This window comes from Bombus affinis, chromosome 13 (genome assembly GCF_024516045.1).
Source record: "Bombus affinis isolate iyBomAffi1 chromosome 13, iyBomAffi1.2, whole genome shotgun sequence".
Classification (NCBI taxonomy): domain Eukaryota; kingdom Metazoa; phylum Arthropoda; class Insecta; order Hymenoptera; family Apidae; genus Bombus; species Bombus affinis.
Window position 1 is genome coordinate 5,867,193 of NC_066356.1, and position 17,199 is coordinate 5,884,391.

The window sequence follows — 17,199 nt, forward strand, 5'->3', positions numbered from 1 at the left end:
TATTCCAGTATATTATTCCAAGTTAAATATTCTTTTATTTAAGAATGTTTTTTAAGAATGATTCAGAACTGTTCTTTTTTCCTGTATCTGGACGTAAAAGTACAGAAACGTAAAGTTACAAGTAAAGGTCGATCAACTAGTTCTCCGATGTAGCCGGTTCAGTCGATGCAGTTTTTTGTATAAGTATTTGCGGTCCTTTCAGTAGTATCGTGTGAATAGCTGGCTTTCGTAGAATTGTATTACTTTCCGCTTTACTCTTCAGAAGTAACCATTGTTGGTAATTATTGTAATAATATTATTTTTTTCTAACATTTTTTCTAACATTATAATTTTTATTAAAGTTACGCAAGAATCTTTCGAACATCTGTGACATTTTATTTCAGTTTAGGTTTTTAATTATCTTTTATTTTTAGATTCATTGATTGAACAAAAATGACCATTTTTCTAGTCTAGTACCATTATACTTTTATAGTATTTATACCGGAAATTTCCGTTTATTTTATTTTAAAAAATCTAGCAACACTAAAATATAATCGCAAATAATATGCAATGGAGAATTGGAATTCAAGAATCTCGCTGAATAGAGACGAGGAAATTAGCGGAGCAAAGAGAAAAAGACCTTAATGGAACATGAATAACATTATACGGACTATTTAGTACTCATCTTCGTAAAAAATATCATTTTTCATCTCAAGTACGTATCACATAAATATTATTTTTACAGGATTATCTTCAAGCAATCTTATATTACGCGTTTACAATCTAAAACGCGTTTATTAGTATTAAAAAAAGATATTAACGTTGTCCGTATGTAGTACCCAATTCTACTTTCCGGTTGATACATTATAAACATATGGCTCGTTAAAGAAATCGAACTTTCTTTCACCGCAACTACGCTAGTCCTACATGCGTGGGCGTAAAGGCCCGGTTTTACGTGATTTCGTAACAGCGACAGACCGATTTCCAGTATCAAAAAGCATTTCATGAAGATCCCGCAGACCTTCGGAGTCTCGTTCCCTCCTTATCCTCTCTCCGTCTTTCAGAACGCCTTGTATAAACAGACGAAGCATGGTCGCACGTGAACATCGCTTGTGAAATTGCTAGTGGTTATGCTAAACAGCTAAGAATGACAAACAAACTACTTTAAAGATGTAATAATGAATTGATGTGACAATAAATCCAATACTATAGAACATTGAATAAAGAAGATCTAGATTTGGTAAGCCAGAATATCATATTCATAAATCTAATCATTAATATTATATTTTTTCGTCAAAATACAGTCCTCCTTCCTAAGATTACGCTTTGGATGATATCTATTTCCAGATTTCTTTTCTACATTCCTACTTCTTCTTGATTCTGTATCCTATTAAATCAACCCAGAGAATAAATCATAAATTGTAAAATCATAGAAGATTTCGCTTGCCGCGTGTTCTTCGAGTATGCGCGCCGGATTCGAAAATGCCGCGACACGCTGTCTTCGATTTTGCTCTGTGAGTGATCTCGGTATCAGGCCCCTAGTCCGAGTAGCCTGGCCAGTGGACGAGAAAGACGAGGTTGACGGGCAACGTCAAAGAAGCGGGCAACCTGTAACAGTGACGATTCGACGATACCTGTCCTGGACTATGAGAACGAGGCGGATAGCTACGGGAGCAACAGCGGCAGCGGTGCAAGTGGGCGTAAGGGCCGGGAGAGAGAACGTCGTCCCGTGTTCCATACATGGCTATGCTATGTGGAAACCGAGAGACACAGAGAAACGGACGCACCGGCGGAGTCCCCACCGTGTGGACACGGCGGAGGCGACGTTTTCTCGGCACGAGTGCCCACCGCATGTTTCGTGCACAGTGTGTGCTAGCACGACGTCGTTGTATGATCGTTCTTCTTTTTCGTTTACGACAATACGATTGATCGTTTAATTCAAGATCTCTCTGTAAGAGAGAACGAATACGGCGTAAGTAATTCGTTGGTATAATTGCGAAAGGACTAAACGCGAAACTTCGAACCAGCCCGCATCAGAAGATGCACTCGCGAACACGTCACTGGCGTGGGTGTTACCGTTCCTTTCGTCTATTTTGAATAAAAAAGTGGCAGACAGCGTGGTCCAGAGCAGAGACAGTTTCGAAGTTGAAGCGGGTCCGCGCCTATGGCCGAGTGACAGCTCTCTCAGTTTGGCGAGCGTGCGATTGGTCCGCCTGTGCTTACTCTCGGCGTTACGTGTGTTGCCTGCGTGCAACAGGCAACGTGGGTTGGATGCGTGAGTGCGCCTGCGTGAGTGCTACGACGTATCAGCCGCGTGTGCGTGTGCCGCGCGCGAAGAGAAGCCGCAGGGGCCGCAAAACCCGGATCAAAGGGACACATATTGCCATAGGTACGTGTATATATGTAGAAACCTCTGACAATGAATTTCGGAGGTGCTTCTAATCCCTAGCATCCCTGTCCTGCGGCAAGCAAGTACGTCTTCTTTACGCTTTTATTAATCCTTAGTGTATTATTTCTAGGATTTTCATTTATCCATTGATGAATTAAATTAAATTATGAATTAGTACAAATGAATTGATGTTGGAGATTAAGAAAACAAGCGTATCTCTAATTAAAGCTTTAATTAGTTTTTTAATTTTATTTAATACTCTACATCTGTGGAGAGTATTTCAGTAAAGTTAATTGAATATACAATGATTGAAAATACATCCAGCGACTATTAAATTCATTCACAATTCATGGTATGTTAATTTTATTTTTGATTCGACCAAGCTATATCCTGAAAGTTCTATAAAACTTGTGTGAAGGTTCAATTTTAAATTAGGATACCCTTAGTGATATATGTATATGTATATCCTTTAAAAATTCATGAACGGAAGCTATAATATAAGCGAATTTATAAAGTCTTTTACGATATTCGTCGCTATATCTGTCTCCTGTTTTTCGATGATCGTTTTTAGCATCCCACGAAGACGAAAACCAGTTTCACGTCCGGACACGAACGTTGGCGAATCGTGATACGAAAGAAAGAAGGAATCGCTCAATCGATGATCATGCTTCTTCGACGTTTCTCCCGGAAAGGTCACTGTCTTGGAACATTATATGTACAGGGATACTTACATCCAGTATGTCCATCTCGGATCATTCTCCTTCTAATTTATCTTAAATTTTAACTTTTCTCGATTGTGCAACAGCTACCAACCAATGCAGTATTTTCATCGTAAAAAAAGGATACTCGTTAAAAGTGCTACAACAGCCTTGTCTCTTAATGCGCCTACAGCCCACGTTTTACCTGGCAAGTTTCTATCATTTCCATTCCTTTCCTCTCTGAGTGAAGGGTTCTTTGCAGAATAGAAAATTATTATCATGATCTTTCCTGTTTAATATCATATTTTATGCTCGTTCTCTTTTAACAGTTGTTTCATCTACGAGCTTTCTGTAATTTTTTAACACGTTCGCGTGCTGCTTTCTCCGTAGCCAACAACCTGGCCCTCTTCTTACCGAGCGGCGTACGATTTTCAAATTTCGTTAGTTCAGACAACGTTTTCACTTGAGGAGGCTCATACTTCAACACTTCCTCCATAATCTCCGACACGGTTAATGGTTTGATTTTCAACGTGATCCTTCGATGAAGATTTAGGACATTTTTCACCGCGTCTCTTATAAATTCCAACGGAATGCCCACGGACATCTTAGCCATTGAGGAGACATCGATGTTGCGATCAACTCCGTGATACTTCATCAGCAGATCTTTATAAAACATATACAACGTGTTGTAGTCCGTGAGAGGAATCGTTATGAACTTGTCGTGGATCTTGATGAAGGGTCTTGTTGCTTTATATGGCTCCGAGGAGGTCGTGAGAAATAGGATCTGAAAAATATATTGCGTTCCGATGTATCGAACGGCCGGCAAAAATTCATTCAGTAGTCTTTCGAAAGCAATTAGTAAACTGTGGATTCTTATGCCAATGCATATCTCTATAACACAATTAAAAGAATAGGACAGAAATTTGTCTCATTTGTTAGATATTTCAATATAGTATTGAACTTTGGATATTTGATATATTTTTACATATTTGTGTATCCTATGCATTTGCGTATTTTGAAATTTTCTATAAATGTATAAAAATCTGCAGTTTAGTAATCAGACTTGTGTTGCGTGAAACAATAATCCCAAGCAATTTTGTCTTTTTTCTTTCGTTCTAATTGCCAACATAATTATAGCGTATATCAGTTTTGTGTCGTGGAATATTCTACGCCAATGAGTAACAGTATCTATACGGAACCACCGACACTCTAAATCCTACGTTAACTCGGTACCACCTACGTTCCGGTCGTTCGGTAGGAGGTGTTTCATTGATGACCAGGTTCGAACGATCGAGACGTTTGGGAAAGAGAAAGAGGGGAACCACCTGGCCGGCATATTGAGGTGGTTCATTCATATCGGAGAAAGAGTCGAAACAGGAATATCAAGAATTTCATAAAGTGGGCGCTACCAGATCACCAACTTTAACATTCCTTGCCAGTTTAGGTGAGGCACTGTGTGTAAGCTCGTTTGGTTGCGAAACCAAAGTATTCTTTTTTTTCTTTCTTTCTTTTTTCTCCCAGGTAACGACGGGTAAAATACGGAAAAACACCTACACTCTATCGAGATAATTTTCTATTAAATTGCTTACCTGATCGCCACGCTTGATACTTTTCACCAATTTAGGGTAGTATATAGCAAATCGTTTTGGGTTCAGATATTTGTCCTCCTGAGGTACTTGTTTCAACCAAGGTCTTTCACCGTTCTCGATGAAAATCACAGAAGGGGCGTACGCTCGAGCTATACTCGAGATCATATTGATTAATTTGCGTTCGTTCTTTCGTCCCGTGTACTTGTCTACCAATACCGTGGGCGACATATCGAATAGCAATGCTCCAACCTTTATTTTAAATTCATTAGCTTATTAATTCTAAATTGTGGATTTACTAACATCGATCTTAAAACGTTTTAGACACTATTGAGCTAAAAATGATGGAAACCTCGGAACAGATTGCGTTCACCAGAAAGTTCTTCCCATGTCGAGCGAGACCATAGATACAAACAGCTCGGATTAAAGGCGCGACTTGATGAATCTCTTTCGAACTGAGGGGAAGCACGCAATATTCCATGACTACTTGTCTAATTTCACCCATTCGATGCTTATAATCTTGTAGTTCACGAGCTGCTTCATAATTTTGATAGGAAAGATCACCTATCCAATCCTTGAGGGATGCTCTGGTATAGTCTCTAATGATGTTAGCTCTGACCAATTCTTTGAAATTATCTTCCACTGTTTCATCATTCACTGGGGTTTTTTGTTTTTTATTTTTTCTAGCTCTTCTTTCTATTTATTGATTACAATGAGAATTCGATGGTGTAAAAGAAGAATTGATTTTAAGTATGTTGGTTTTTAACGGTAGAATTGGATGTCTTTTCCAAGTTGTTGCTTATCCTCAGTTCAGGATTACTAAAGCTATAGAGTCTACATGCCTACTGCCAAGACTATAAAAGGGATAGCTTAATGCGTGATGATGTCTATGTTAATGAGTAGTTTTACCTTGATTAGTATCCTATATGTAAAGCGTTTTCTCATTGTGCAGTTTATTTCCCAATATTAATTTTTTATTTGATATTGTATTAAATTTAATTGAAGTAACTTACTTTTGTCAGTAGGTATATCAAGTTTCCGTTTATCAGCCGCATAGTCTTTTTTCAGTGCTGCATTTAATTTTTGCAACTCCAATCTCATCAACTCATCGACTATTTTCCTCATTTCCAATTGAAGTTCGTAACAAAGTTCGTCCTTGATCAAATCGTGGTATATCTTCTCTCGATGATCATCCGAACGATATCGAAAGCTCCAGTTATTAATGAAGTATTGATTGGCTTCGTGAAGAAGAGAGAATGTCTTCGTTTGTGGTATCAAAGGCTGGTATTTCTTAGGTTTAGCCTTCGTAGCTGGTGTTTCTTTCGCTCCTTTAGACATTTTCTCCGCCAGATATTCCTGAGGTGTTAAAGTTTGTCCAGTTGCGATTAGCACGCTGCCACCTAAATTTGCAGCTGGGTACACGTAGAAATGTCCTAGTTCATCGTACCATAATATGAACCATTCTCGAATCTCGTCAGATATATCCTCCACTAAACCAGGACCTCTGATTTTCCATAACTTGTAATATTGAAGCAAATATCAAAATTGAAAGTATCGGGGATTGTTATTAGTGAATTTTGAGTATTAGTGTTACAATCTCTTCATCATTAATCCCCAGACGAAAGCTGGATCAGTTCTAACTCATGTAAATATTTTTTATTATTAGTTTCTAAGTTACGTATTTTTATGGCATAGTGTTATTCTATCAAACATGGTTGATTTCATTTTTTAATCCCGATGTCTCCTTTGTGTCATTCTTTATTGTTAAGAAATGTCTTAAGTTTAAAGAAAATATGAAAGAACCGTGATTGATATGTGTAATTTCATACTTTAACTTTTTACAAATGATTTTCTACGACTCTTGAAAGTCTTTCTGTATATCGAACAATATTAAGACATAAAAATTTAAGAACCGCAGTAAGATTAAACGAATTTAACTGTAGTATAAATAAAAAAGCTTTTCAGAAGACCCTTCACTTTATCGCAATAAAATAAAATATTGACCGCTCGTGATCCAATGATCCAACATTCGCTGGGTGAAGAAGGTAAAATAATTCGAAAGAAGATTACTCTTGCTCGCTCCTTCTCTGACTCTTTCGCGATTCTATCAGCAAACACCGGCATTAACGTCAATTTCTTCTGAAAATTTTTTTTATCTTTCTCAAAAACTTCTTGTGACTTCCAGCTAGGTATCGTCATACCTAACAATTCTTCCGTACGCGCGATCCGATTTCTCATCCTCTTCCTCGCTGCGTATATTCTCCAGGCTCGCTGTATGGTTTTCGCAGCATTCTCGTACGTACTTTTGTGCAATTTTTTCGACACGATCATTCCCGCCTGTACTTTCCTACCATAATCGTGCATTCGTTGCGCTACAATATTATAACACTTTTATTAAAATTATTAACCGTAAACTATAATTTATTCATAGAATCTTCACCGTCTATTCCAGCACAACGAGCCACTCTTGCTCTTTCGTGAGATTGAATAAGCAATATCGCTGCCAGCATAGTTCGTTCAGCAGCTTCTTGAGCTTCTTGAGCTTTTCGAGCCGCTATTCTTTCTGGTGATTCTTGGATAGGCGACGGTGCTGAGGTTTTTTCTTTAACTCTTCTCCTCCGCAATTTTGGCGCGTCTTCCTGATATTCGATCGTCTCCACTACATACTCCTCAGGAAGTACTTCGCTCTCAAGTTCTTCGGGTGCTATTTGAAATAAAGTAATATAAAAGTTGCGTGCCTATGAAATTGTATGGAAATTATGAATGCAACTGAAGAAACGGTATTTGAGCAGAGAAGATTTACCCTCGAAGTATTATAACAAGAAGTTTACATTAGAAATTATATATAAAGATCAAATTTTTATTGATTCTCTGGTTTTTATATCACTTGGTGGTTAAAAAGAAATTTTAATGTGAAATAGTTGAAGGAAAGATTGATTTGATTCAAGATATAAACCTTTTGAAAATAGATGATGTTATGTTAGTTCAACTTTTTTATTAATCCGCATAATTAATGTTAGTAATACTTTTTAAATGTTCAAGGGTTGATAAAGACATATATTTCTGACATATATATCTTAAATCACTCGTATAAAAGACGGGAGAAGTTCTTGAAATGCCTCATAAATGAATAAAAATCCATAGTATACTTATTTCATTAAAAAGTATCGTAGTAAGATCGAGTAATTTTATAACTTTTGTAAGCGTCTTCCATCAGTTTCTGAATACGTTCTCTACGTTGTTCCACGATGTCTTTACCCGACGCGGACACAAGAATTTCCACATCGTCCGGCGTATACTTAAATTGGTTCATAAAGTCATCAGGCCATCTGAACGGTTAGTGTTAATATATACATATACATATCTTCTATTACATATAAACGATATAAAATGAAATTACTAAACTGATAATCGTTATAGTCCAAGTTAACGATCTCTCGCTTGTATTCTAGCATTCGGCCGACCGTACAATCCAGAACCCGTTTTATCAGGTCTCGTTTCTGCGTCTGAACCATTTGATCATGACAAACTATCAATCTCTTGACCAAATTACGATATCTGAAAACGTACTGCATCAACCTCTGCGATTTGCAAATAGTAAAATTACATCTGACAATTAGACCAATACCTGAGATACATTGGAAGCAGCAGATTCAATACATGTTGTCTATTTTTTGTATTTGTTTGCTGTTGCAGTCTTCGATCCAACTCTATCAACTTGTCTAGGTCGTTTCGTGCGATGAGCCATAATTCAGTATAATAAGCATGAGACATTGATTTCAGATAGTTTTACTAATAATTTTATTACATGAATTTATTATTAGATTATTGTTTGTTCATGTTGGAAGTTAGACTGTAAATTTTGAAGCGATCGAAAGATAAAGAGTTGGGTTAATTGAAACGGATGATTGTACTGGAATGACAAGACGGAAAGTTATAGGACGAAATTCAGTCGACACTCGTTGCGCCATTATTCGTACTCATTTCTTTTCTATATAATATCATGTAAATAATATATTAAGTGCATTTACCGTGGTCAGAGGGATATTGTTCTATGGTTACATGAATTTTTAGAAATAATTATATTTCAGAATGCTGTGGACGTCTCGATGCTCCCTAATCTTATTGTTAACAACGATAGCGTCTTGCATGGACGCAACGATAGATGGTTTCTTGGAAGATGAAACGACCACCAACGCGATCTCTACGACCACCTCGGCACCAGTGGTCACAACCATATCTAGTTTAAATAAAGTCGAAAAGGCGATGGTTAATTCGTCAAATGCGGTAAAAAGCCAGGATGATGAAAATATTCAAGACCCGACCCACGCATCCTCCTCGCCTTCTTCTGACATGGTTTGGGAGTGTCCAAATATTACAAAAGCAGGCGTTGAGTGTTCTTGCGACTTACCACACACGTTGAGATGCACCGGTGATAGAACAACACTGCAGGTAATTTTTATACGCGCGAAATACTTTATTTTATATGCATATATGTGTATAATATGAGTCGATGAATTATTTATTTAGTAATAATTGCATGTATGTTTAACTAAATCACGCAAAAGTTAAGTATGGAAGTGCAATTTTTTTTGTTAAAATTTATAGTTTTATATGTCTCGCAATTATAATATAAAAATCTTCTTCATATCTAAGAACATCTGTTGCGGCATGAATCAAATCCATCACAGATTTATTATTTTTCTATATTATCGAGGTCAGCTGTTTTTTAACCACCCGCCAAGCAAGCGTAGGTGTATATACTGCCAATGAAATACAAGCCGTGTGTATTGTCCAAGAAACCATTGTGTAGCCTCTCTTCTGTCTCGTACAAGTTCGTTGCTTTGCGTTGAATGTCCCGTTACTACTAGTTACCTCGACGAATATCCTGTCTCACAATACCTTCACGAATCAAATGTCTCTTGTTATGCAATACAGAATGACTAATTAAATTTGTCACGAGATTAACTCATTCGAATAATTTGTATCCATGTTACGAACCATAGTAGAATTATATTATACGTTCAATTAAATTAAATATTTAATTATTTAATTGGAATATTTTTTTACGCAGATTATCAGCAAACATTTGAGATTCAGTCGTCCAGGAACGATCTCCTTATTGGATGTAACAGTGACAGGAATCTCTTTGCTACCAGCGCGCTTTCTGGAAGATGTTGCTTTGCACGGACTCGTTGTTTCTACCGGAGAATTGAGACGCGTCCATGAAAACGCTTTTATTGGTCTTGTAACACCTCTTCAAGCCCTTGGACTTCCGAACAATTTATTAGATTCTGTACCTACTACGGCTTTGTCGCATTTGGTCGGCTTAGAAAGGTTGGATCTATCTCAGAATAAACTAAAGATGCTAGAAGCTGAGTCTTTCAAGGTAATTAAAATTCTTTAAAATGATATATATTTTAAATATGTATTTTAAAAAATTATTAAAAAAATGCTAATTGTGAACTCTGAACTGATCAATAGAGTTTATAGAAATATACATAAATATTTCAGGGATTATCAAACCTGACATATTTAGATCTGTGCGACAATTTATTGTCACAATTATCGCCCCAAGCTTTCGCTGCAGTACCTTTGCTACGCTCATTGAGGATGCGTGGTAATCGTTTAAGCGTATCTGCTCTCTCAGCACTCAGAGGGCTTAAAAGTTTGGAGGAGCTTGATCTGTCTAACAATCTATTATTAGGTCCAATGGGTCCAAATCTTCTTCCTCAAATGCCACGATTACATTTTCTTACCGTGTCCGAAAACGAACTAATAAATGTACAGCAAGGAGCCCTTGGGGGTTTAAGGAATTTAACTTATCTGAGCTTAAGCCATAATCAGGTAATTCATGTCCGTGAATATTAAATACATTAGAAAGTATATATCTTGAGGGAATGTTTCATTTTTGCATTTTATATAGATTGATGTACTCGAAGATCATTCGTTTAAATATTTGTCGACTCTTACCAGACTGGATTTAGCAAATAATCGAATCGTTGCGGTATCCAGTGCTTCTTTGGCACACTTGGAAAGACTAACAACACTGGATTTGACTCATAATTTTCTGCGATCTCTGACTGCTGACTTAGTCGTACCACTAAAAAGTCTTCAAGATCTACGTCTCGATGATAATGATATCACAATGGTGGCCAGCGATGTACCAACGTCCAAATTACGACTCACAAAACTTTCTTTGGCCGATAATCCTTTGAATTGTGACTGTACGCTTCTAGAATTCGCCAACTGGTTAAGCAACTCCAGCTTGAACGAGGAAGATAAATCTTCGGCGGTCTGCGCAACTCCACCCGCTTTGGAAAATGGTATACTGACACAAGTCTCTCCCGGTAGTCTCCTTTGTGGAGAGCCGACACCACCAATCATGACCAGACTGCCTTTAGCTGGTGCTCAATTAACATTGAAAGAATTTCACTATGATAAATCAACTGGTATCAATCTCTTATGGCATGTAGAACCATGTGCAGAACAGTATACATGTGATAATTTAATTGTCTATGAAACCATAGGTGACAGTGAGGTTCAAACAGATTCTAGTTCTCTTCATTGCGATTCTCGTATGATGAGAGATCCCTGTTCACTCCCGGTTGCCATACCTGCCTCATTACATTTACAACCAGGCCATAAATATCGCTATTGTGTAGTGCTTCTAGTACCAAATAGTTATGATGATGTTTCTTTAGGTTTGGGTTGCAGTGATGTAATTACATTAGAAGAATCTAAACGAGAGTTACAGCAAGATCAAGAAACTACAGTATCAGAGTTTTCTTCATCATTAGATACTAAAATAACTGCAGTACATGTAAACGTATCTGACCAAGGCTTCTTGCATGTCGATGTTAGTTTATCAATCTCAAAAAAGTCGAATCTGCCTGAATGCGAACTCTCTGTTATCGTTTTTGACGCTGAATCTGCGGTGCATAAACAAAAACTGAATTGCAGTTTAACGTTTGTAACATTAGGGGTATTGTTGCCTGGTCACTATAAAGTTTGCGCAAGTCTTGATGATGTCAATGAAGAAGATGTTATTGCAAACTTTGTAGATAACCGAGATAGATTACGCTGCGTTGAAGTGCAAGGGTTCAAACAAAATACAGAGCTAATTGTTCTAGCGATAATCGGAGCTAGTTGCGTTCTTTTAATCACAATTGCAGTAATTGGTAGAAGCGTTCTGAGAAGGGTAAGACATCCTAGGATACAGACACAATGTTTCCTGCCAGCACAGGAATTTGAGATAACTCATAAAGCACATTACATTAAATTACTAGCTACGACAAAAGTTTAATTCATTTTCACCGAGTACAATTCCGTTTCCCATTTTGTAAATAATTGCAGCTTATTTGTTGTTGACTATTTAAAAATGTTGAAATCGAATTTTTTTGGTTGAAATGAAGAATGTTGTATTTGATCTTATTGTATAAGATTGTTTCTATGAGCTACTAGTCATAAAATCGATAATTTTAAAGAGATTAATAAATAATAAATTGTAAGAATTTTAAGGATAAATAAAAATACAATTAAATAGATCAGAAAAGTGGTATGAACGGATGATTATAGTATAGTCTAAGAGTATTTAAAACACCCAGTTTCTACACTGCCATAATAATTTATACTAGCTAATAATATATGATCAAAAAGAAATTGTATGAAATTAACATTTTAAATAAGGAAATATGATATATAATAACACAGTTAGTTCATACAGTTTTCCAATGTTTTTATCGCTCGATGCTTGCATACATATATGAAAATGTAAATATTTTTTGTAAGTTTCAAGGAATAAATTTATAACATTTTGTATTGTACAGCATTATTACTGAATGCTTTTCGTTGTAATATATTATTAATTTTAAAATATATTACATTCTGTAAATAGTTTCGTAAAATTAAAATGTGCAAAAATAATGTGTGACTTCATTGTAAAATATTACATAACTATTATTATCAATTCCGTAAAAAGTTGAGTGAATTTTGTATGAAATAAATTTTAATTTTACACAAGCCCATATTTTTACTTATATTTGCAATTGAAATTTTTTCAATCATTAACTATAGAAGTTAAAAATTCAAAACAAATTATTTATCAAAAATTATGTAATCTCAATATGATAACTTTGAATTAAAAAGTAAATCATAGTTTGTATTTTGTAACGCAAGATGACGTTTATGTTAATTTTTAACGCAATAGTGCACGTGTAACCATAGAAATCTCTTAAATTAAAATACGTGTATATAAATTTTTCTTTTTATAATTTCAGTTCCCATAATTTCTTGTTACGGTATGTATATAATTACTTATTCAGTTAAATGTTATTTCATTATAATACAATGAAAATCGTTTATTGTTTTCAGTATCGTTATCTACTCAATATGAATAAAGACGAAAAAATTCAATTGTTACGTGATGCAATCGATATTTATCCCAATTTTCCGAAGCCTGGCATTATATATCGGTAAATAATAAAATTATATTATTTAATTAATATTGTATTTTTTGATGTATTAGGGTTATATAGTTAATGTCAAATATTATCATGTGAAAAATTGCATGTGTTCATAAAGTAATGTTATTGTACTTCGAGCTTTATTATATATTTTCAGAGATATATTTGGAGTATTTCGCAACATTGTAGCATTGAGAGCAATGAAAGATTTAATAGTGGAACACATTTTATTTTTGGAAGTTGATTTGGTTGTAGGTCTGGATTCAAGAGGTTTTCTTTTTGGTCCAATCATATGCATGGAATTGGGAAAACCTTTTTTACCAGTTAGGAAGAAAGGAAAACTCCCAGGAAACGTTGTGCAACATACTTTTACTCTTGAATATGGACAGGTTCATATATAAAACAAAATTTGTAGAGTATTGTAGTTATGGGTATATTTTACTTTAATGTTACTTTCAATATTATTTCTGGGTTTCATTTGTACAGGATACTTTTGAAATACAAACAAAACATATAAAAAAAGGTACAAGAGTACTTATCGTAGATGATTTACTAGCAACAGGAGGTAATTAATATATAATAACAGAAAAATAAATATCCTTAGTATTTTACAAGTAGAAAAATGGATTTTAATAATAATATGTCCATAGGTTCTATGCTAGCTGCAATAAGTTTAATAAAATCAACTGGTGCCGAAGTGATTGAATGTTTAACAATAATTGAATTAACTGGATTAAAGGGAAGAGAAAAGCTTGGTGTACCTGTTCACTCATTTGTTCAATATGATTAATCTTTCTGAAGTAACATAAAATGCACAATTTTTTATTTAAAGGCTTTAGACAATACAAAGTGCGATATTAACATTCTTAAACCAAGCATTTAAATAAAAGAGCATTTTTATAACAACAAAGCAATATTTTTGTAAAATAAGTCTATATATAGAAAAGTTTTGTTATTTTATAATTCAATTTATGAAGATACGTCATAATACTTACAAATTATAAATATTGTATAAAAATTTTAGTAAATATTAATTAGTAAATCTCAACAGAGTTCTAACTCCTTAACCTACGATTTATGTTCGAGAATTTACGTTTGGTCCGATCATTTATTATGGGCTATGCCCGTAGAAGAGGTTAAATATTGTATAACATCTTTTTGCATTAAAATCTTTATTTCCGCAAGCATGATACAAAAGAAATATTAATTCTTTTATTACAATCTTTTTATATGTAAAACATGTTAACTATTAACTACTCTTGATTTTTGAGATCTTAAAGAACTCAAAAAGCTTTGTACTTCATATTCTAATTTGTCCACATCTTCTTGTAATTGAAAATAACGTTTTGTTTTATCATTTTTCGAACATACAATATCTTTATCACTTGTACTATCTAAATTTAAATGCAAGGTATCATGAAATTGATCACAAATAGATTCGCAACTAACTTTATATGTTTCTGCTGATCCTTGTTCTGTTGTTCTTATTTCCCAATTCGCATCAAACAATTGTTGTTTGAAACATTTGTGTGCCTCTAAAAGAAACGAATTTGAATTCCTACAATTTATATATTGCTGTAATGTTTCAAGAATATACAGTCCTACCTTTTAATCTTGTTTGATTGATTTGATCCATAAAAGCTTTTGCTTCATGTTCCAGTCTATTTATTTCTGCAATTTCTATAATTTTTTGATTGCATTGACACATAATTTTTTGTTTTTTCTTTAACTTTTCTAATTCGAGAACAGAGATTTCATCTGTTAAAAATTTGGGAAAATCATGTAACATAAATGGTGGATATGGCCCTTTGGAAGGTAATGTAATTACTTCATCCCTAGAAAACATAATGTGTAATATAGTGCTTAATATAACAATACAAAAATGTTGTTATAATTAAAAGAAAATTGCTTTACCTAAGGTAATGGCTAGGATGTATTCTTAATGGTAAATTATTATCAAGCTGTTGAGCAACTTTTAGTAATTCATGTGCGCTAATATGACCTTGTTTAGTAAAATATCTTTTAATATTTTCTTGTGCTTGTAATGAAGAAATGATAATTTCACGGGAACATATACTGTATGCAACAATACTCATCAATAGAAGTGAAGGTTTTTTACGGGATATTAGATTATCCCATAAAATTAACCACTCAGGACCAGATAAGACTTCACTCATACCAGTCTTTAACAGAGGCCATGCATATTCACTAGACGTTATTCCTCGTTCACAAAAAACATTTAACAAGGATGGGTCTGCTTGTAGAAGAATATTTTCTATTATACCTAACACATTTAATGGTGGTAAAGGATGATATTCAAACCACTTTTGACAATAATTCAATAATATAGTTAAAATGAGTTCAAAGCCAAGTAGTAGATCTTTCTATAATAAAAATAAAGCAGTTAATTTCTCTTGATGTGTCATCTGTTTCAGTATATTATGAATATATATTATATATTTTATTACCTGAAATATAATAAGAAATGGAAAAACTAAATTTGGTAAAAATGAACATTGTACTAATAAAGGACACCATTGTATTAAGCAATGAACAGTAGTCATTAATAACATATGTTTACTTCTACTTGCTAATGGATAGTTTTTTAAAATGTCTGAAGTAAAATTTATACTAGCAGCTTTATTAGCCAACGCATTATATGAACATTTATTAGCTGGCAAATTTAAAATAGTCGACCATATTAATACTCGATATTTTCCAGGATATTCTCCATATTCTTTTAAAATAAGTATTAATCTTTCTAAGCGTAATTCGTGTTTAATGTTTTGTCTAACACATTGTAAGTGATCATATATTCCATGTGCAAGTGGTCTACATGGTTCTGTTAACTTTTGCAAAGATTCACATTTTTTTGAAAATAATTTCTCACTAATTATTAATTTCAGATGACCCTCCTTTTCTACATATGCTATATACCTGCCAGTGGAAGAAACTGCAATTTTTTTTATTGGTTTGGTAATTTGTAGAATATCAATGACACAAGACTGATTCAAATCAAAGAAGTAAAGATTAGGGCCTGATAAAATACATGCCATTATACTAATTGTTCTACTATCCAAAGATGGTACAAGTGATAAATATTTCATTCCAATAAAATTTTCTGGCAAATTTAAAGTTTTCATTAAATTCCAGTTACACGTATTCAGAATAGCAATTTTATTTTGAGTGCTAACTATAATCATTGCTTTTCCATTTTGTGTAAAGACAAAATCTTTAATATTTCGTATTCCAAATATCTTTGCATCGATTTTAACATTGTTTTCTAGTTGATTGTAATTCCATACTTGGAAAGTATCATTGTAATAGAGTACAACAATGTGTCCTAAGTTTGAAAAACTTGTCTTTTTTATTATAAAATTTTTTGGACAAGCTCTTAATTGTTGAGCTTTATTACAGGAGTTTAGACACCATATTATAACTTCTTTATGTGAAGAAGTTAAACAATAATTTTTGTAAAAAGAAACATATACTGGGGGTACCTTATGAGCAATTAACAAGCAAAATTGAGAAACATCTGCATTTATTCTCAATATTTTTATGTCAGCTGTAGCAAGACCAACTAATATTTCAAGTTTATTTATGGGATTAAATGTCACGAATGTTGTTCGTCCGACGTTTCCTAATTTTTGATAGGAAGGACAATTATTCATTAGATCGATGTAATATAAATATCCTGCTGTATCACTTGCAATAAAATGTTCTTCAATCCAATCAAATGCTATATGCGAAAAATTAACTCTTGATGGACATTGTATCCTTTTAATTGCTTCTGGTTCAAGTTCATAACTATTACTATCGAGTTTTCTTAAATTCTGCCATTTTCTCTTATACATTATATTAATTTTTAAACAATAGATAGTTTCATTTCAGTATCAATGATCTTTAGGTTATGTTTACGTTGAGAAATGTCAAACATGGCATTAATTACATCATCCCGGTTCTGCTTGTTTGAAACTTTCACTTGACAGAAAGAATTAAGAAAAAAAAAGAAAATTGATGATAAAACTATATAATCATATAATCAAATTATTTAAAAATTGTGCTTTTTGTATCGGATTATT

At 34.0% G+C, this 17,199-nt stretch overlaps 4 protein-coding genes across 6 annotated transcripts; 2 read left to right on the forward strand and 2 right to left on the reverse strand.

Moving 5' to 3' along the window:
* Window positions 1-46: 46 nt before the first annotated feature.
* On the forward strand, window positions 47-12,473 carry LOC126923235 (slit homolog 1 protein-like). Of its 2 annotated transcripts, XM_050736523.1 has the most exons (6): window positions 47-1,219; window positions 1,327-2,368; window positions 8,744-9,104; window positions 9,727-10,041; window positions 10,167-10,499; window positions 10,579-12,473. In XM_050736523.1, exons 3-6 carry the CDS (start codon window positions 8,745-8,747, stop codon window positions 11,956-11,958), a joined length of 2,388 nt encoding a protein of 795 aa, XP_050592480.1. In that variant the 5' UTR covers window positions 47-1,219; window positions 1,327-2,368; window position 8,744; the 3' UTR covers window positions 11,959-12,473. The 2 variants fall into 2 exon arrangements, with proteins under 2 accessions (XP_050592480.1, XP_050592482.1); XM_050736525.1 differs by lacking the exon at window positions 47-1,219 and having other exon boundaries at window positions 2,357-2,451.
* On the reverse strand, window positions 2,591-8,823 carry LOC126923234 (IQ and AAA domain-containing protein 1-like). 2 transcript variants are annotated; one of them, XM_050736521.1, is made up of 10 exons: window positions 8,684-8,823; window positions 8,281-8,565; window positions 8,058-8,210; window positions 7,848-7,981; window positions 7,093-7,356; window positions 6,723-7,024; window positions 5,666-6,170; window positions 5,005-5,348; window positions 4,656-4,904; window positions 2,591-3,850 (listed from the first exon to the last, which is right to left on the reverse strand). In XM_050736521.1, the coding sequence occupies exons 2-10, from the start codon at window positions 8,424-8,426 to the stop codon at window positions 3,401-3,403; spliced, it is 2,547 nt and encodes an 848-aa protein (XP_050592478.1). In that variant the 5' UTR covers window positions 8,427-8,565; window positions 8,684-8,823; the 3' UTR covers window positions 2,591-3,400. The 2 variants fall into 2 exon arrangements, with proteins under 2 accessions (XP_050592478.1, XP_050592479.1); XM_050736522.1 differs by having other exon boundaries at window positions 8,281-8,738.
* A 314-nt stretch (window positions 12,474-12,787) lies between the features above and the next one.
* Window positions 12,788-14,165, forward strand: LOC126923254 (adenine phosphoribosyltransferase). The gene is made up of 5 exons (XM_050736561.1): window positions 12,788-12,952; window positions 13,026-13,126; window positions 13,275-13,506; window positions 13,604-13,682; window positions 13,768-14,165. Exons 2-5 carry the CDS (start codon window positions 13,044-13,046, stop codon window positions 13,905-13,907), a joined length of 534 nt encoding a protein of 177 aa, XP_050592518.1. The 5' UTR covers window positions 12,788-12,952; window positions 13,026-13,043; the 3' UTR covers window positions 13,908-14,165.
* Window positions 14,166-14,272: 107 nt separating this feature from the next.
* Window positions 14,273-17,078, reverse strand: LOC126923236 (TBC1 domain family member 31). Its single transcript, XM_050736526.1, has 4 exons — window positions 15,586-17,078; window positions 15,032-15,501; window positions 14,723-14,952; window positions 14,273-14,652 (listed from the first exon to the last, which is right to left on the reverse strand). Exons 1-4 carry the CDS (start codon window positions 16,969-16,971, stop codon window positions 14,360-14,362), a joined length of 2,379 nt encoding a protein of 792 aa, XP_050592483.1. The 5' UTR covers window positions 16,972-17,078; the 3' UTR covers window positions 14,273-14,359.
* Window positions 17,079-17,199: the final 121 nt, after the last annotated feature.